The sequence below is a fragment of the Phaethon aethereus genome (genome assembly GCF_964289735.1).
Source record: "Phaethon aethereus genome assembly, chromosome: 16".
Lineage (NCBI taxonomy): Eukaryota > Metazoa > Chordata > Aves > Phaethontiformes > Phaethontidae > Phaethon > Phaethon aethereus.
In genome coordinates, this window is record NC_138592.1 from 498,201 (window position 1) to 509,101 (window position 10,901).

The 10,901-nt window shown below is 63.0% G+C and overlaps 4 protein-coding genes across 5 annotated transcripts in view; 2 read left to right on the forward strand and 2 right to left on the reverse strand.

Annotated features, from left to right (window-relative positions):
• ACOT8 (acyl-CoA thioesterase 8) overlaps positions 1-461 on the forward strand; it is a gene marked incomplete at both ends in the record, with an annotated part of 1,506 nt that extends 1,045 nt beyond the window's left edge. Inside the window, one exon of the mRNA XM_082007124.1 lies at positions 417-461. Within this exon, the coding sequence (XP_081863250.1) occupies positions 417-461 (45 nt within the window). The remainder of the gene's footprint in view (positions 1-416) is intronic.
• Positions 462-863: 402 nt separating this feature from the next.
• LOC309410591 (regulator of G-protein signaling 9-binding protein-like) lies at positions 864-1,598 on the forward strand (the record flags this gene model as incomplete). The annotated part of the gene is given in 4 exon segments (XM_082007015.1): positions 864-900; positions 903-1,055; positions 1,154-1,276; positions 1,279-1,598. Coding segments are annotated over 4 exon segments (633 nt in total).
• A 474-nt stretch (positions 1,599-2,072) lies between these two features.
• UBE2C (ubiquitin conjugating enzyme E2 C) lies at positions 2,073-3,359 on the reverse strand (the record flags this gene model as incomplete). The annotated part of the gene is made up of 6 exons (XM_082007040.1): positions 3,018-3,359; positions 2,918-2,945; positions 2,757-2,843; positions 2,446-2,650; positions 2,266-2,325; positions 2,073-2,131 (listed from the first exon to the last, which is right to left on the reverse strand). Exons 1-6 carry the CDS (start codon positions 3,116-3,118, stop codon positions 2,073-2,075), a joined length of 540 nt encoding a protein of 179 aa, XP_081863166.1. The 5' UTR covers positions 3,119-3,359.
• Positions 3,360-3,645: 286 nt separating this feature from the next.
• Positions 3,646-8,285, reverse strand: DNTTIP1 (deoxynucleotidyltransferase terminal interacting protein 1; the record flags this gene model as incomplete). Of its 2 annotated transcripts, none has more annotated exons than XM_082007063.1 (13): positions 3,646-3,784; positions 4,058-4,113; positions 4,455-4,526; positions 4,931-4,991; positions 5,176-5,234; positions 5,707-5,752; positions 6,218-6,279; positions 6,526-6,582; positions 6,920-6,988; positions 7,491-7,589; positions 7,760-7,856; positions 8,051-8,121; positions 8,208-8,285. In XM_082007063.1, the coding sequence occupies 13 exons, from the start codon at positions 8,283-8,285 to the stop codon at positions 3,646-3,648; spliced, it is 966 nt and encodes a 321-aa protein (XP_081863189.1). The 2 variants fall into 2 exon arrangements, with proteins under 2 accessions (XP_081863189.1, XP_081863188.1); XM_082007062.1 differs by having other exon boundaries at positions 8,199-8,285.
• Between the last annotated feature and the right edge of the window lie 2,616 nt (positions 8,286-10,901).

Sequence of the window (10,901 nt, forward strand, 5' to 3'; positions counted from 1 at the left end):
GGCTGGTGCTGCCGCTGTGGAACTTCACTGGGTTTACGTGGGGAGGGGGCGGTGGCACTGTGCCCCCTGCACCGCTCCCCAGGGAGGGGGACGAGTCCAGGTGGGTGCCCTGCACCCCATGCCAGTCGGGCTCAGCCCGTGGGGCTGTGCCGGTGCGGCGCGGGGGTGGCGCAAGGCCGCGGTTCCCACGGGCTGCTGGGCGGGTGCCAGCGCTGAGCTCAGAGTTTCCATGCGGAGCGGCCAGTTCACACGCCCGCGGGTGAGGGAGCGCGGCCCCGGCCCCGGCCCCGCGGCGGCCCAGCAGGCAGCAAAGCTGTGGGAACCGGGGGCCCTCAGGGGATGCTCCTGCCTGGCCCAAGGCAGGGCTGTGGGACCGTGGGGGACCCAGGGAGCCACTGCCGCCTGCCCCACACCAGGACCCCTGTGTCTCGCCCAGAAGGGTGCAGAGGACCTGCCTATAAGGTGGGGGGGCAGCAACGGCCCCACTCCCTGCGGGGTCAAGGTGATGCTGGGGCCACCATGCCCAGGCAGCCTGTGCCAGCCCACAGTGCTTCACTGCTCCCTGGGCACCTGCTCCCACCCGGGCACTTACGGCAGCTTCACACAGCCTCTCCATCCAGGGAGGGGTGCAGCAGGGGGACAAGGGGGTCACACTTCCCAGACCAGGGCGGGTGGGGGCCAGAGAGCACCCGCCACACATGGGGACCACGAGACCGGAACTGTGCAGCTTGCAGGGCAGAGACAGCGCTCAGAGCCTGTCACATCCCTGTGGCACAGCGCTGTGGCACAGGGGAGCCGAGCCCCCCAGAGAGCCAGGGGCCACAGCAGAGGGGCCCGGCCCTGCCTTGTCCTCACGGGGCACGATGGCACCAGGGAGACGGGACGCTTGCGGCACACGGGGATGGCGGAGACGTGCACGGCCACCCAGGCTGCCCTCTGCAAGGCCACAGCTGGGCACCGGCTGCTGGTGCTGCAGCTCGGGGGCAGCGCTGATGGCCCCCGGCTGCGGGAGGAGCGGCGCAGGAGGAGCACAGAGGCCCGCGAGCTCAGCACCGGTAAGGAGGGAGCTGCTGCTGTGGTGCCCCCCTGCACCCGCACTGGGGCTGGTGGAGGGGCTCCAGGACCACGCCAGCTCAGTGCCCCCGTCCTGCAGGGCTGCAGCATGCGCTGCTGGCGGGGCTGCGGCAGACGCCAGTGAGCCCCGAGGAGCATCGGGAGCTGGAGCGGCTGTGGGTGCTCTTCCTCTCCACCCTGGAGCTCTTCCTGCAAGACCTGCACCAAGCCACCACCTCTGCCAGGTCTTCTCTGCACAGGGGGGCGGCATGGCCCTGCTGTGCACTGGGCTGGGGGGCCAAGGACCACCCCGCCACAAGGGGAGCCGGCGAAGGGGGGGTCCCGTGCAGCCCCCAGCCGCTCCACACCTGGAGGAGGAGATCGAGCAGGTGAGGGCCATGCTGGTGGAGATGGAGAACAGAGCCAACATCCCGCTGTGGTCAGTGGAGGCCATGCAGCTGCCGGGGACACGTGGCACCGCAGCACCCATGGCTGGGGTGGCCTGGGGTGGGCCTTGCACTGGGCACTGCTGCAGGGTGCTCTGACCGGGGGGCAGGAGAGGAGGTGGCAGGGCTGGCAGCCCCTGCGCCCACTCAGGCATCATGGAGCAGGAGTCGGGGCCCTGTGTGTACCCCCATGGGCCCAGCCCAGGCAAGCAATGCTGGGGGGCTGCCCCCACCCTGCACAGAAGGAACGGGACCAGCTCTGGGCATACCAAGTATTAATAAAACCCTTGTTACCCGTAAAGCCTATTACCCCACGGTGGTCTGTGTCCCTCTCTTCCTGCCCATGCCTACAGAGGGGTCGGTGGGATCCCAGGGCCAGGCTGACTGCGAGAAGGTGCCTCTGAGCACTTACGGGGTGCCAGGCTGCAGCAGAACCCCCAGAAGAAAAGTTATAAACATGCATTTATTTATACATTAACCGTGGCTCGGACTGCAAAATTAATTTAAAAACAGCCTATGATACAGAAAGCCGGGGGAAGCGGCTGGACAGGGAGTGATCAGAGATGGTGTGGGTCAGGTTTCCTGGCTCTTGGCCTGCTTGGTGTACGTCTCCCGCACGTACTTCTTGTAGGCTGAAAAGAGAGGGAGGGTGTGGGACTGAGGGTCCCTGGGGGAGACTGGGGAGGCAGCGGGACGCAGCAGGGTCGGGGGGGCTGCGCTGCTGCCTGCCCCAGGGCAGGGGTGGGTGCCCGCGCTGGGCACTCACCGACTTGGTTCTTCCAGAGCTCGGCGGCGTGCGTGTTCAGGGGACTCTCGACGTTCGGCTCTGGGGACAGGGCCTGGGTCAGCGAGTGGGGTGGCCTGCGCCCCCAAGCCCCACCACCCAGCCCTGTGCTGCGGGGGGCAGCCCCCCCGCCCCCCACTGCAGTGCGGCTGCGGGACTCACCTGCCAGCAGGCTCTGGATGGAGAGCAGGATGGTGCGGACGTCGTAGAGGGCCGACCACTTGTCCTTAAGGATGTCGAGGCAGATGTTGCCCTGGGTGTCGACGTTGGGGTGGTAGCAGGGCGTCAGGAAGCGCACCGTGGGTGCCGTGTAGGGGTACCCGCTGGGGAACTCCAGGGACAGCTTGTACCGCAGCTCCTCGTAGGCCTGGGGGCAGCAGTCAGGGGGTGCGCGGGGAGGACCGAGACCACCCTCAGCCGGGGGGCAGGGTGGTCCCGGGCCCCCAAGCCCAGGCTCCCGCCCTGCCGCTCACCGTGCCGGCTGCGCCGTCGATGGTCCCGATCCACTTGAAGAGATTGTCGGACTCGGGGAAGGCGGAGATGCCTTTGTCACCGGACATCTGCGGGGGCAGCGCGTCAGGGCGGCCCGGGGCCCCCCGGCTCGGCCCCGGACCCCCCCCGGGACGCCACTCACCATGAGCGCCATCAGCTCCTGCTGCAGCCTGCGGGGGAAGCACGCGTTACCGGGCCGCTCCGGCGGGGCAGCCCCCGGCCCCGGCCCGGCCCCAGCTCACCTCTTCCCCACCGAGCCGCGGGCGGCCGTGGCCCCCGCCTCAGCCGCTTTGCGGGCGGCCGCGCTGGGCACGGCGGCGGGGTCGGCATTCTGCGAGGCCATGGCGGCTCCCGGCAGCACACCCGCCTCCAGCCGCCGCTGCCCGGCGGTGCGCAGGCACTGGACGCGGCTCCCGCTCCCGGGCGGCACCGTTCCGGGCTCCGGTCCCTCCCTGCCGCCGCTGCGCTCAGCACAGGACGCGGGCCCCGCTGCAGCTCTCCCGGTGCGGTGCCCGTACCGGTACCGGTGCCGGTGCCCGCGGCTGCCTCCGCTCCTCCCGCCCCACTCCCGCGCCTCGTTTGAATGTTTCCAACGTGCGACCCTCCCGCCAATCAGCGCGCAGGCCCGTTCGAGCTGGCCAATCGCCGCTGGCCGAGGACGCGGCAGCCACGGTAACGGCTGACGGCCGCGGATTGGCCTCCCGGCGCCGCCGCGGGAGCGTCGCCATTGGCCGCTGCCCCGCGAGGCGGTGCCGCGGGTCCCGGCGGAAGCGCCAGACACGCCCCCCCCCCCCCCCCTTCCCCAGGAGGCGGCGGAGGCGAGTGCGAAGCGGCTTTATTGGGGGCCCGGGGGCCCTCGGCGGCGGGGCCTCAGGGCTCGGGGGGGCCCTCGGGGGGCGGCGCGTCCCCCCCCCGGCGAAGCGTCTCCATGTGCTTCTGCATCTTCTCTGTCATCCACAGCGGCGGGATGAAGGGCTTCAGCTCCTCCAGCCGCAGGTCGACGGAGTCCCTGAGGAGAGGGGGGATGAGACGGAGGGACCCGGCACCCAGCCCCCCAACTGGCACCCACCACACGCCCCCGGCACAGCCACCCAACTAGCACCGAGTCCAAATCCCCAGCACCCGCTCCCCACAGCCACCGAGCCCCCCAACCAGCACTGAGCAGGCCCCCTCCGCACGGGGCCCCACCGTGGGGGAGCTGCAAGAGCGGCTGCCATGGAGGCCCCCAGGGTTGCAGCCCCCACCGAGGCGGCACACACGGCACTTCTGCTTTGGTCCTTACCTGTAATCGTCACTGGCAGCCAAATCCCGAATGTCCTCTTCGATGAGGAGATAGGCCTGCGGCACAAGGGGGCACACCTCAGGGCTGCCGCGTGCCCACGAGGGGCGGCGAGGGCAGCGCCGCATCCCCCGTCCCACGCAGAGCCGCTGCTCCCCGTGGGAGCCGGCTGTGCCTCCTGGCCTGTGCTGCTCGCCCTCACTCGAATCCCGAGGGGCAGTGGAGAGACCTCTGTGGTGCCCCGGGAGCACCTCTGCCTCTGTGCGCCCTGCCTAGCCTCCTGCCAAAGCCGCTGTTCCCGCAGCATGCCACTCGCTGCTGCTCCGCCCGTCCTAGCCCTGCGATGGGTTTCTGAGCGGTTCCCGGCGGCTGCAGGAGCCGCGAGCCCGGGCGTACTCACCATCTTGCCCCCAGTGGCCCTCATGTGCTGCTGCTCTGCCAGCCAGTGCTTATCTTGCGGGTCGGCTGCGTACTGCAATAAAGCAGCAAGGACCTAGCTGAACACAGGCGACAGACCTTCCACTCTGACCACCCTCCTGCTGGGACGCTGCGCCCCGCTCCAGCGGTCCTGCCAGCGCGCTGCCCCCCGCAGTGCTGCCCGCTGGGAGCTGCTGGCAGGAGGGCTCAGCTCTGCCTACTGTCTCTCCAACCTCAAGCCCTGGCTCCGAGCAAACCCACCACCTTGGAGGCTGGGCTAAGCCATTAATGTATATTCCAGTGTGCTAGCCAGACTGTGTGTGTACGTGCTCTAAGACAACAAACAAGGGTGTGGGGAAGGAAGAAGACAAGCGAGCTGAAGCACACGCTCCCGATTCCCATCAGAAACCGTTTCTGAGCAAACCCCGAAGGAGGACGTGTCCTGCTGCGGCATCTGACCTTAAAGAGGTGGGGATGCTTGATGTAGAGTCGCCCTCTTGTTCCTCCCATCCCGAGAGCTCTGAAAGAGGAACACGAGGGGGTGTTACACCTCTGCGGCAGGCGGCTGCGGCGGTATGGGGACACCTCCTCTCCTCCCCAAGCCCTTCCTACTGCTTTCAAGGCAGAGAAGCGAAGTGACGGGAGGAGTCTTATGGGCTCCTGCCTTGGAGACACCACCCTCCATTGACAGGGCCATTCCTTACTTGTTTGCTCGAGATCCCAGCACAAAGGTTGTGGTTTCAGTCAGTCGGGATGGATCCCACTACAGAGCAATTGGAAAAGGGGCAACATTAGAAATTAAGCTGGTGCCAGCCCATGCTCCACGAGCCTCAGCTCTCTGATGGAGAACCTCGGGACCGCCCCCAGCCTGGGAGGGAGAGAGCTGGCCACAGACCTCCAGACTTCTGCAGAGGAGGGAAGTTACATCCCCCTGGGCAGATCTAGGCAGTTTCCCTCAATGGGAAATGCTTGCGGGATCCTCCTGGCTACTACCGCTCTCCCCAGGTCTCCTAACAGCGGCACCACACCGTAGAGCTACAGACTACAGTGCCTGGAGGAGACAAGCAAAGGCCTCCAGGCACTTCGCTCCTCTTCTTGCTTCTCCCCTGCGCTACAGGGGCCTGTCGGGGCAGAGCACAGCTCTGTGCTATCCTCCACTCCTGCAGCAGTAGGGCTCTGCTGGCAGAAGCAAAGGGGAGGAGAGGGTGAGCCCAGCAGTGTTGGCCAGCCAGTACCTTTGGTCCATCCCTTCTCACGGGCTCAGAGACTTTGAGCTTCCACCTGAGGGGAAGGAAAAATGCAGTAAGAACATGTCCCTGAGGGACCAGCGTGGTCACCATCACAGCACCAGCAGCAGGGATCAAGCCCCAGCCCTTCCAGGTCTGCCTCTGTTCACACCCTCCATTCCCCCACAGTGCCAAGCTCCAGAGCCTCATCTTTGCTGCACATTCTCCTCTTCCTGGCTGCCACGATCCCACCATCATCACACTGCTCACTCTGAATGGTGCATCTGGACCTTTGCACCCCTTTGGGCCTGTTTAAAACTGCTTCTTTGAAGGTCTTTGCCTCCTGGGGGGAACAGCTCAATCTAAACCCCTCCTGCCCTTCCCCTGGCACTCTCCCTGCACCTCTCCCTTCTGCAGGAGGGGGAGGCGGCCACAGGGTTTCTGCACTCCCCAACTCAGGCAGCCTCATCTACCCCCTGCCCTCCCAAAACAGGGGCTCTAGCTCAGGACCCATACTCACGCAGTCATGCCTGAGACCCCGCGATCGTTTGACAGGCTCTGTCCTGGAGGCCGCCCCTTTCTCTGCATGAAAGAAATCCCTCAGTGACTCAGCTGTGCTGGCTGAGAACCCTCTCAGTTACCCTCCCCCTCTGAGGGAAACTGCTCTTTTTGTCACGAGCAGAAATGCTGGCTTGCACAAGTGTGAGCACCTCCAAGGCACCACAAAAGCCGCCTGTGCACCTGCACGCGCTCATACTGTGGGAATGGCCAGGAACAAGGAACAGGCTTCCCGAAACATAAAATCCTTTGTGCGGAAAACCCTCCTACCTTTTTAGGAATAGGGCTCCCTCGACGATTCAGCTCCTCATCCATCTGTCGGGCACGCTGGAAGAGGAACGGCAGTGGGATGAGCAGGGCCCTCCTCCCTGCATAGTTGTGCGGGGCCCCACGCATCCAGCTGGCCGCTCTCCTTTGCGGGGAAATGCTGACCCCACCCCGTCTCAGTGAGAAGCACCGAACCGCAACAAGCAGTGACTGCGCCTGGGATTTTCCTTGCCCTGCAGGTACTGCTTCCTCCTAGCCTGACATCCCCCAGCCCTGCCTCCTCACTAGTGCACTGACAGACAAGAAGAGGCAGAGAACAAAGCAATTCCAACTCTTGTCCTCCTTCTTCCAGCTCTTCCAAGTCATTTAAGCCTCTGGGAATAATAACAACTTTTACCTTTGGTACTGCCTGCTCGTGGGGCAACCTGGGAACAACCTTTTTGCCATCAGAGAACAGCAGTTTGGCCTGCAGGTAGAGAAAGAAGGGTTACCCAATTCTGGGCCCAGAGACGGGCCTGCCAGCAACGCCCACTTTCATGTATCTGCTCGAAGGCCCTGTAACAGCTCTGCTTTCAGAGTGCTGCCATGCAGTGCTTTCACAGATGACGAGCTGCAAAAGCACAATCTCAGTGTAATAAAGTCTGAGCCACTGGGAAAAAAGCAAGACGTGAAAGTTCCACCCCGCCCAGGACTCTCTGACGGGTGCCAGGGGGCCGGTCTCTGTGGAAGCTCCAGCCGTGCGACACGTGCCAACAGCAGCAGTGAAAAGCACCAGCACGAGCTGCCCGGCCCTGACTGCTCTCCTCTTCCGATGACAATGAAACTGATCACAGCAACCACAGAAGGGCTGTGGATGTCCTCCCCGGCTAATGGCCAAGCTATTATGAGGGCTATGTCCTAGATGGGCAGCTCTGCTCAGCCAGGCGCCAGGCTCTGCTGAGGGAGCGGAGCCCCTCGCTAGCGCCCACCTGCTCAAGGCAGCTCCGACACGTCTCTTGGATGAGCTGCTCCGGGTCCACCTCATCCCCAACATTATCACGCACGTTGATTGCTGCCTTCTGGAAAAACTGGAGGGGAGGCAGCAGAAGAGGTGAGCACCTGAGCACACAAGGGCAGGCAGGCGGCCCAGCTGCGCCCACACACCAGCAGCCTCGCGTGGCACCTGGGAGCGGAGCTCTCTCCACAGAGCCCGCGGTGGGATGGGGCAGCAGGGCCCATCGGTCCCTGAATCTCTCACCTTCATGTACTTGTTGAAGACGCCCCGGATTTCCTCGTTGATGCTGGGCTGCAGGACTGCCCGCAGCAGGTCCATGGACACAGCCGGGTCCGTGAAGCTGAAGGAGGAGGAGTGAGGTGGGGGGCGCGGGACCCTCCCGGCGCCAGGCTAGTCTCACCCGGATCCTCCCCTCCGGTCTGGTGCCCGGTCCAGCCCAGTGCCCCCGTTCAGCCTTGCCCCTCGGGTCCCTCCGGCCCGGGCTCCCCGCCGGCCGGCCCGGTCCCTCCGGCGGAGGCCGCGGCCCGCCCGTACCTGGTGGTCATTTGTGAGCGCCGGCCGCGCCGCTGCACCTGCCGGTGCTTGATCATGATGTTCCAGGGGCTCTGCGGGACCGGGACACATGCGTCAGGCGCGGCGCGGCCCGGCCGGCCCCGGCCCCAGCCCCGGCCCCCCGCCTCACCGTGCTGACCAGCTGCTCTTCGGCGCCGCCCGGGCCCTCCTCGCCCGGCGGTCCCGGCTGCTGCTCCGCATCGCGGGCGGCGCCCATGGCCCCAGCCCCGGCCCCGCTCCCGGCCCGCGCGACCGGAAGCGCCGGGCCCCGCACGCGTCATCGGTCCGCGACGCTTCGGCCGCGCGCCGGAAGTGATGAGCTGCCATGGCAACGGCGCCGGGGGTCCCGGGGAGGGAGCGGGGAGGGAGAACGGGGAGTCCCGGCGGAGCGGGCGGGGGCGGGGGCAGCGCACCTAACGCACCCACGTTTGCTTCCCGCCGCGCCTCCGCTTCGGCCTTTCGTGGCGGCTGAGCTCAAGCCTCACGCCATGGTTTGCCCAGTCCCTCTGGCACACGGGCGGGGCGAGGTGGTGTGAGAACACGCGGCAGCAAAGGGACGGTCAGCTCTCAAATCAAGCCCCAAAGCCTGAAAAAAATCACGCCGTTCCACCTCTCTCAGATGACGCTGGTGCTGCGTTGGCCCTGCCCGTGAGACCGGAGCAATTGCAGCTGCAGAAGCGTGAATGTTTGTCCTTCCGTCATCTGTGCGTTCTTTGTTGTAGCATTTTCTACATCTCAAAGAGAAAAGCAAACCGACGCAGTTCCAATCGACTTTTTCCTGCAAGTCTCTCATCTTTCTGGAATCTCACTGTTTATCTGAGGAAACCCTCGAAAACAGCATTTCCTCATCTTGTCTAATGTGTGCAGAGTAGTCGAAACGACTTGTCCATCGTTTTCTAGATCATCTTGCCCTGTGGTGTGGTCAACAAGAAGATTTTCTGTTGGCTCAGATGGAGAATAACATTTTCTTTGACAGCAAAACATTTACTGTTTTGCTGTAATGTTTTTCTTTGTTACTTCTAAGATGATTCTAAGATAAACCAAACAAATGGGATTTCCCAAAGCACACAATGTTGAGGCCACTCGGTGTCTCGGGTTCAGAGCGGCCAATGTGGAGGACGGCGGAGCCCGACGATGAGTGCAGGCATGTGCTCAAGCAGTTGTTTCCAGTCTCCGGTCCTCATGTGCTCTGTGTGCGAGCGGGGAAGCACTTGACAGTGCTGCAGAGAGAGAAAGCGAATTCTCCTTCTCTGCCATGTTTGCCGGCCGCTCCAGACCAGCGGCTGCGGTGCGTCCATGGTGGTGGGGCTCCAGGGGACGGTCCGTTGGTGTCTCTCAGCATTTGCTGCTGCAGCCTGGGGCTGTGTTACCCCAGCATGACCAGTGTGATTCTTCATTGTAGCTGTCAGTCTAGCAGTAACCACGCTCAGCACCCATGGGAGACTGGAGCCGGCTGCGGGAGGAGAGGCTGGGTGACTCATGGGCTCACGCACTGCAAGAGGCTTCTACCCTTGTTGTCCCCTTCCTGATGCTTTGGCCGGGGCTGCATCAGCCCGGGATGAGATCAGACTGTTACACAAACCTGACCTGCGGATGTGGGACCAATCGAGTCGTCATCATCAGTGTTGCCATAACTTCTTTATCATCAGCACCAGGCTTTTTATGTGCTTCTTATGGTTGTTTGAAATTGTTAGCGACAAAAATTGGACATTGTCCATATTTATACTCTCAATAAAGGAGTCCCTGTCTTTGGAGGGATAGGGGTGTCTTTTTAAGAGCAAGTCAGAACAGTGACTGTCAGGGATCACCTAAATGTAACTGATGAGGTGACTTGTTTGGACCTCCTCCAGTCCCCAGTTTTTAATGGTAATTTTTCTGTGGATTTGTGCGGTAGTTGCACATGACAAAACACGTCAGCCTGCAAATGTCTGCCAGACATCAACAGCTGTTTCACAGCTGAGGGTACCTGAGTTCTTCTTTGATTCACAGAGAGACTTTGGACAAGTCTTTTTTGTCCCCAGCGTCCTCAGTGCGGGCAGGCCTGCAGGGCAGGCAGGCTTTTAGCGGCAGCAGAAAACCTGTTGAACCCAATCCCACAACCTGGTTTGGCAGCAAGACTCTTGCAGGCAAAGCGTCGTTATCCCACTGGATCCTCAGGATGGTGTTGGGTCTGCCCTTGCAGGTCACTGCAGGGCTGCGGTGTGGGAGGACAAGCAGCACAGGGGGTCAGGAAGGAGGAATGGGATTGTAGCCGGTAAACTTTAACCGCATAACATTACTTATTAGCATCGAATGCTGTAAAATTATACCAGCCTTCAGAGAAAGACAGCTGGCGGGACATCAGAGGGGAGTCCGTGTTTCAGTGGGCTGAGGTGGGTAGGAAAGGGAACAGGAGAGGGAGAGAAGCCGAGTGGTTTGAATGCTGAGAGCCCCTTTCCCAGCGATCCGTGTCAGCCTCAGGAAGTAGCAGGGACATTCCATGTCTGCCGAGCCAGGTGGGTGCGTGGGGTTTCTGAGTTGAGCTCCTGCCATCCCGTGGAAGCGATATTTTTGTGGATGCTGTGAGTTCTGCATCAGTTTAGCAATGAGGTGCCCTGGCCACAGCCCAGCCGTCCCCGGGAGGATCTGGGTGCAGAAGCAGTGCTAGTCGTCACTGTGGGCATTTACTATTCTGGCTGCTTCTTTTGCAAACAACTGCGGCACCAGTTTCTGCAAGATCCTGGTGAGCGGCTGCACACACCTGCCATGTCCTGCTGCAGCAGAAGACGTGATGTTTTGGTTTCTTTTTCTCCATTCACCCTCTGACCTCTCATGGGACTGGTGCTGCACTGCA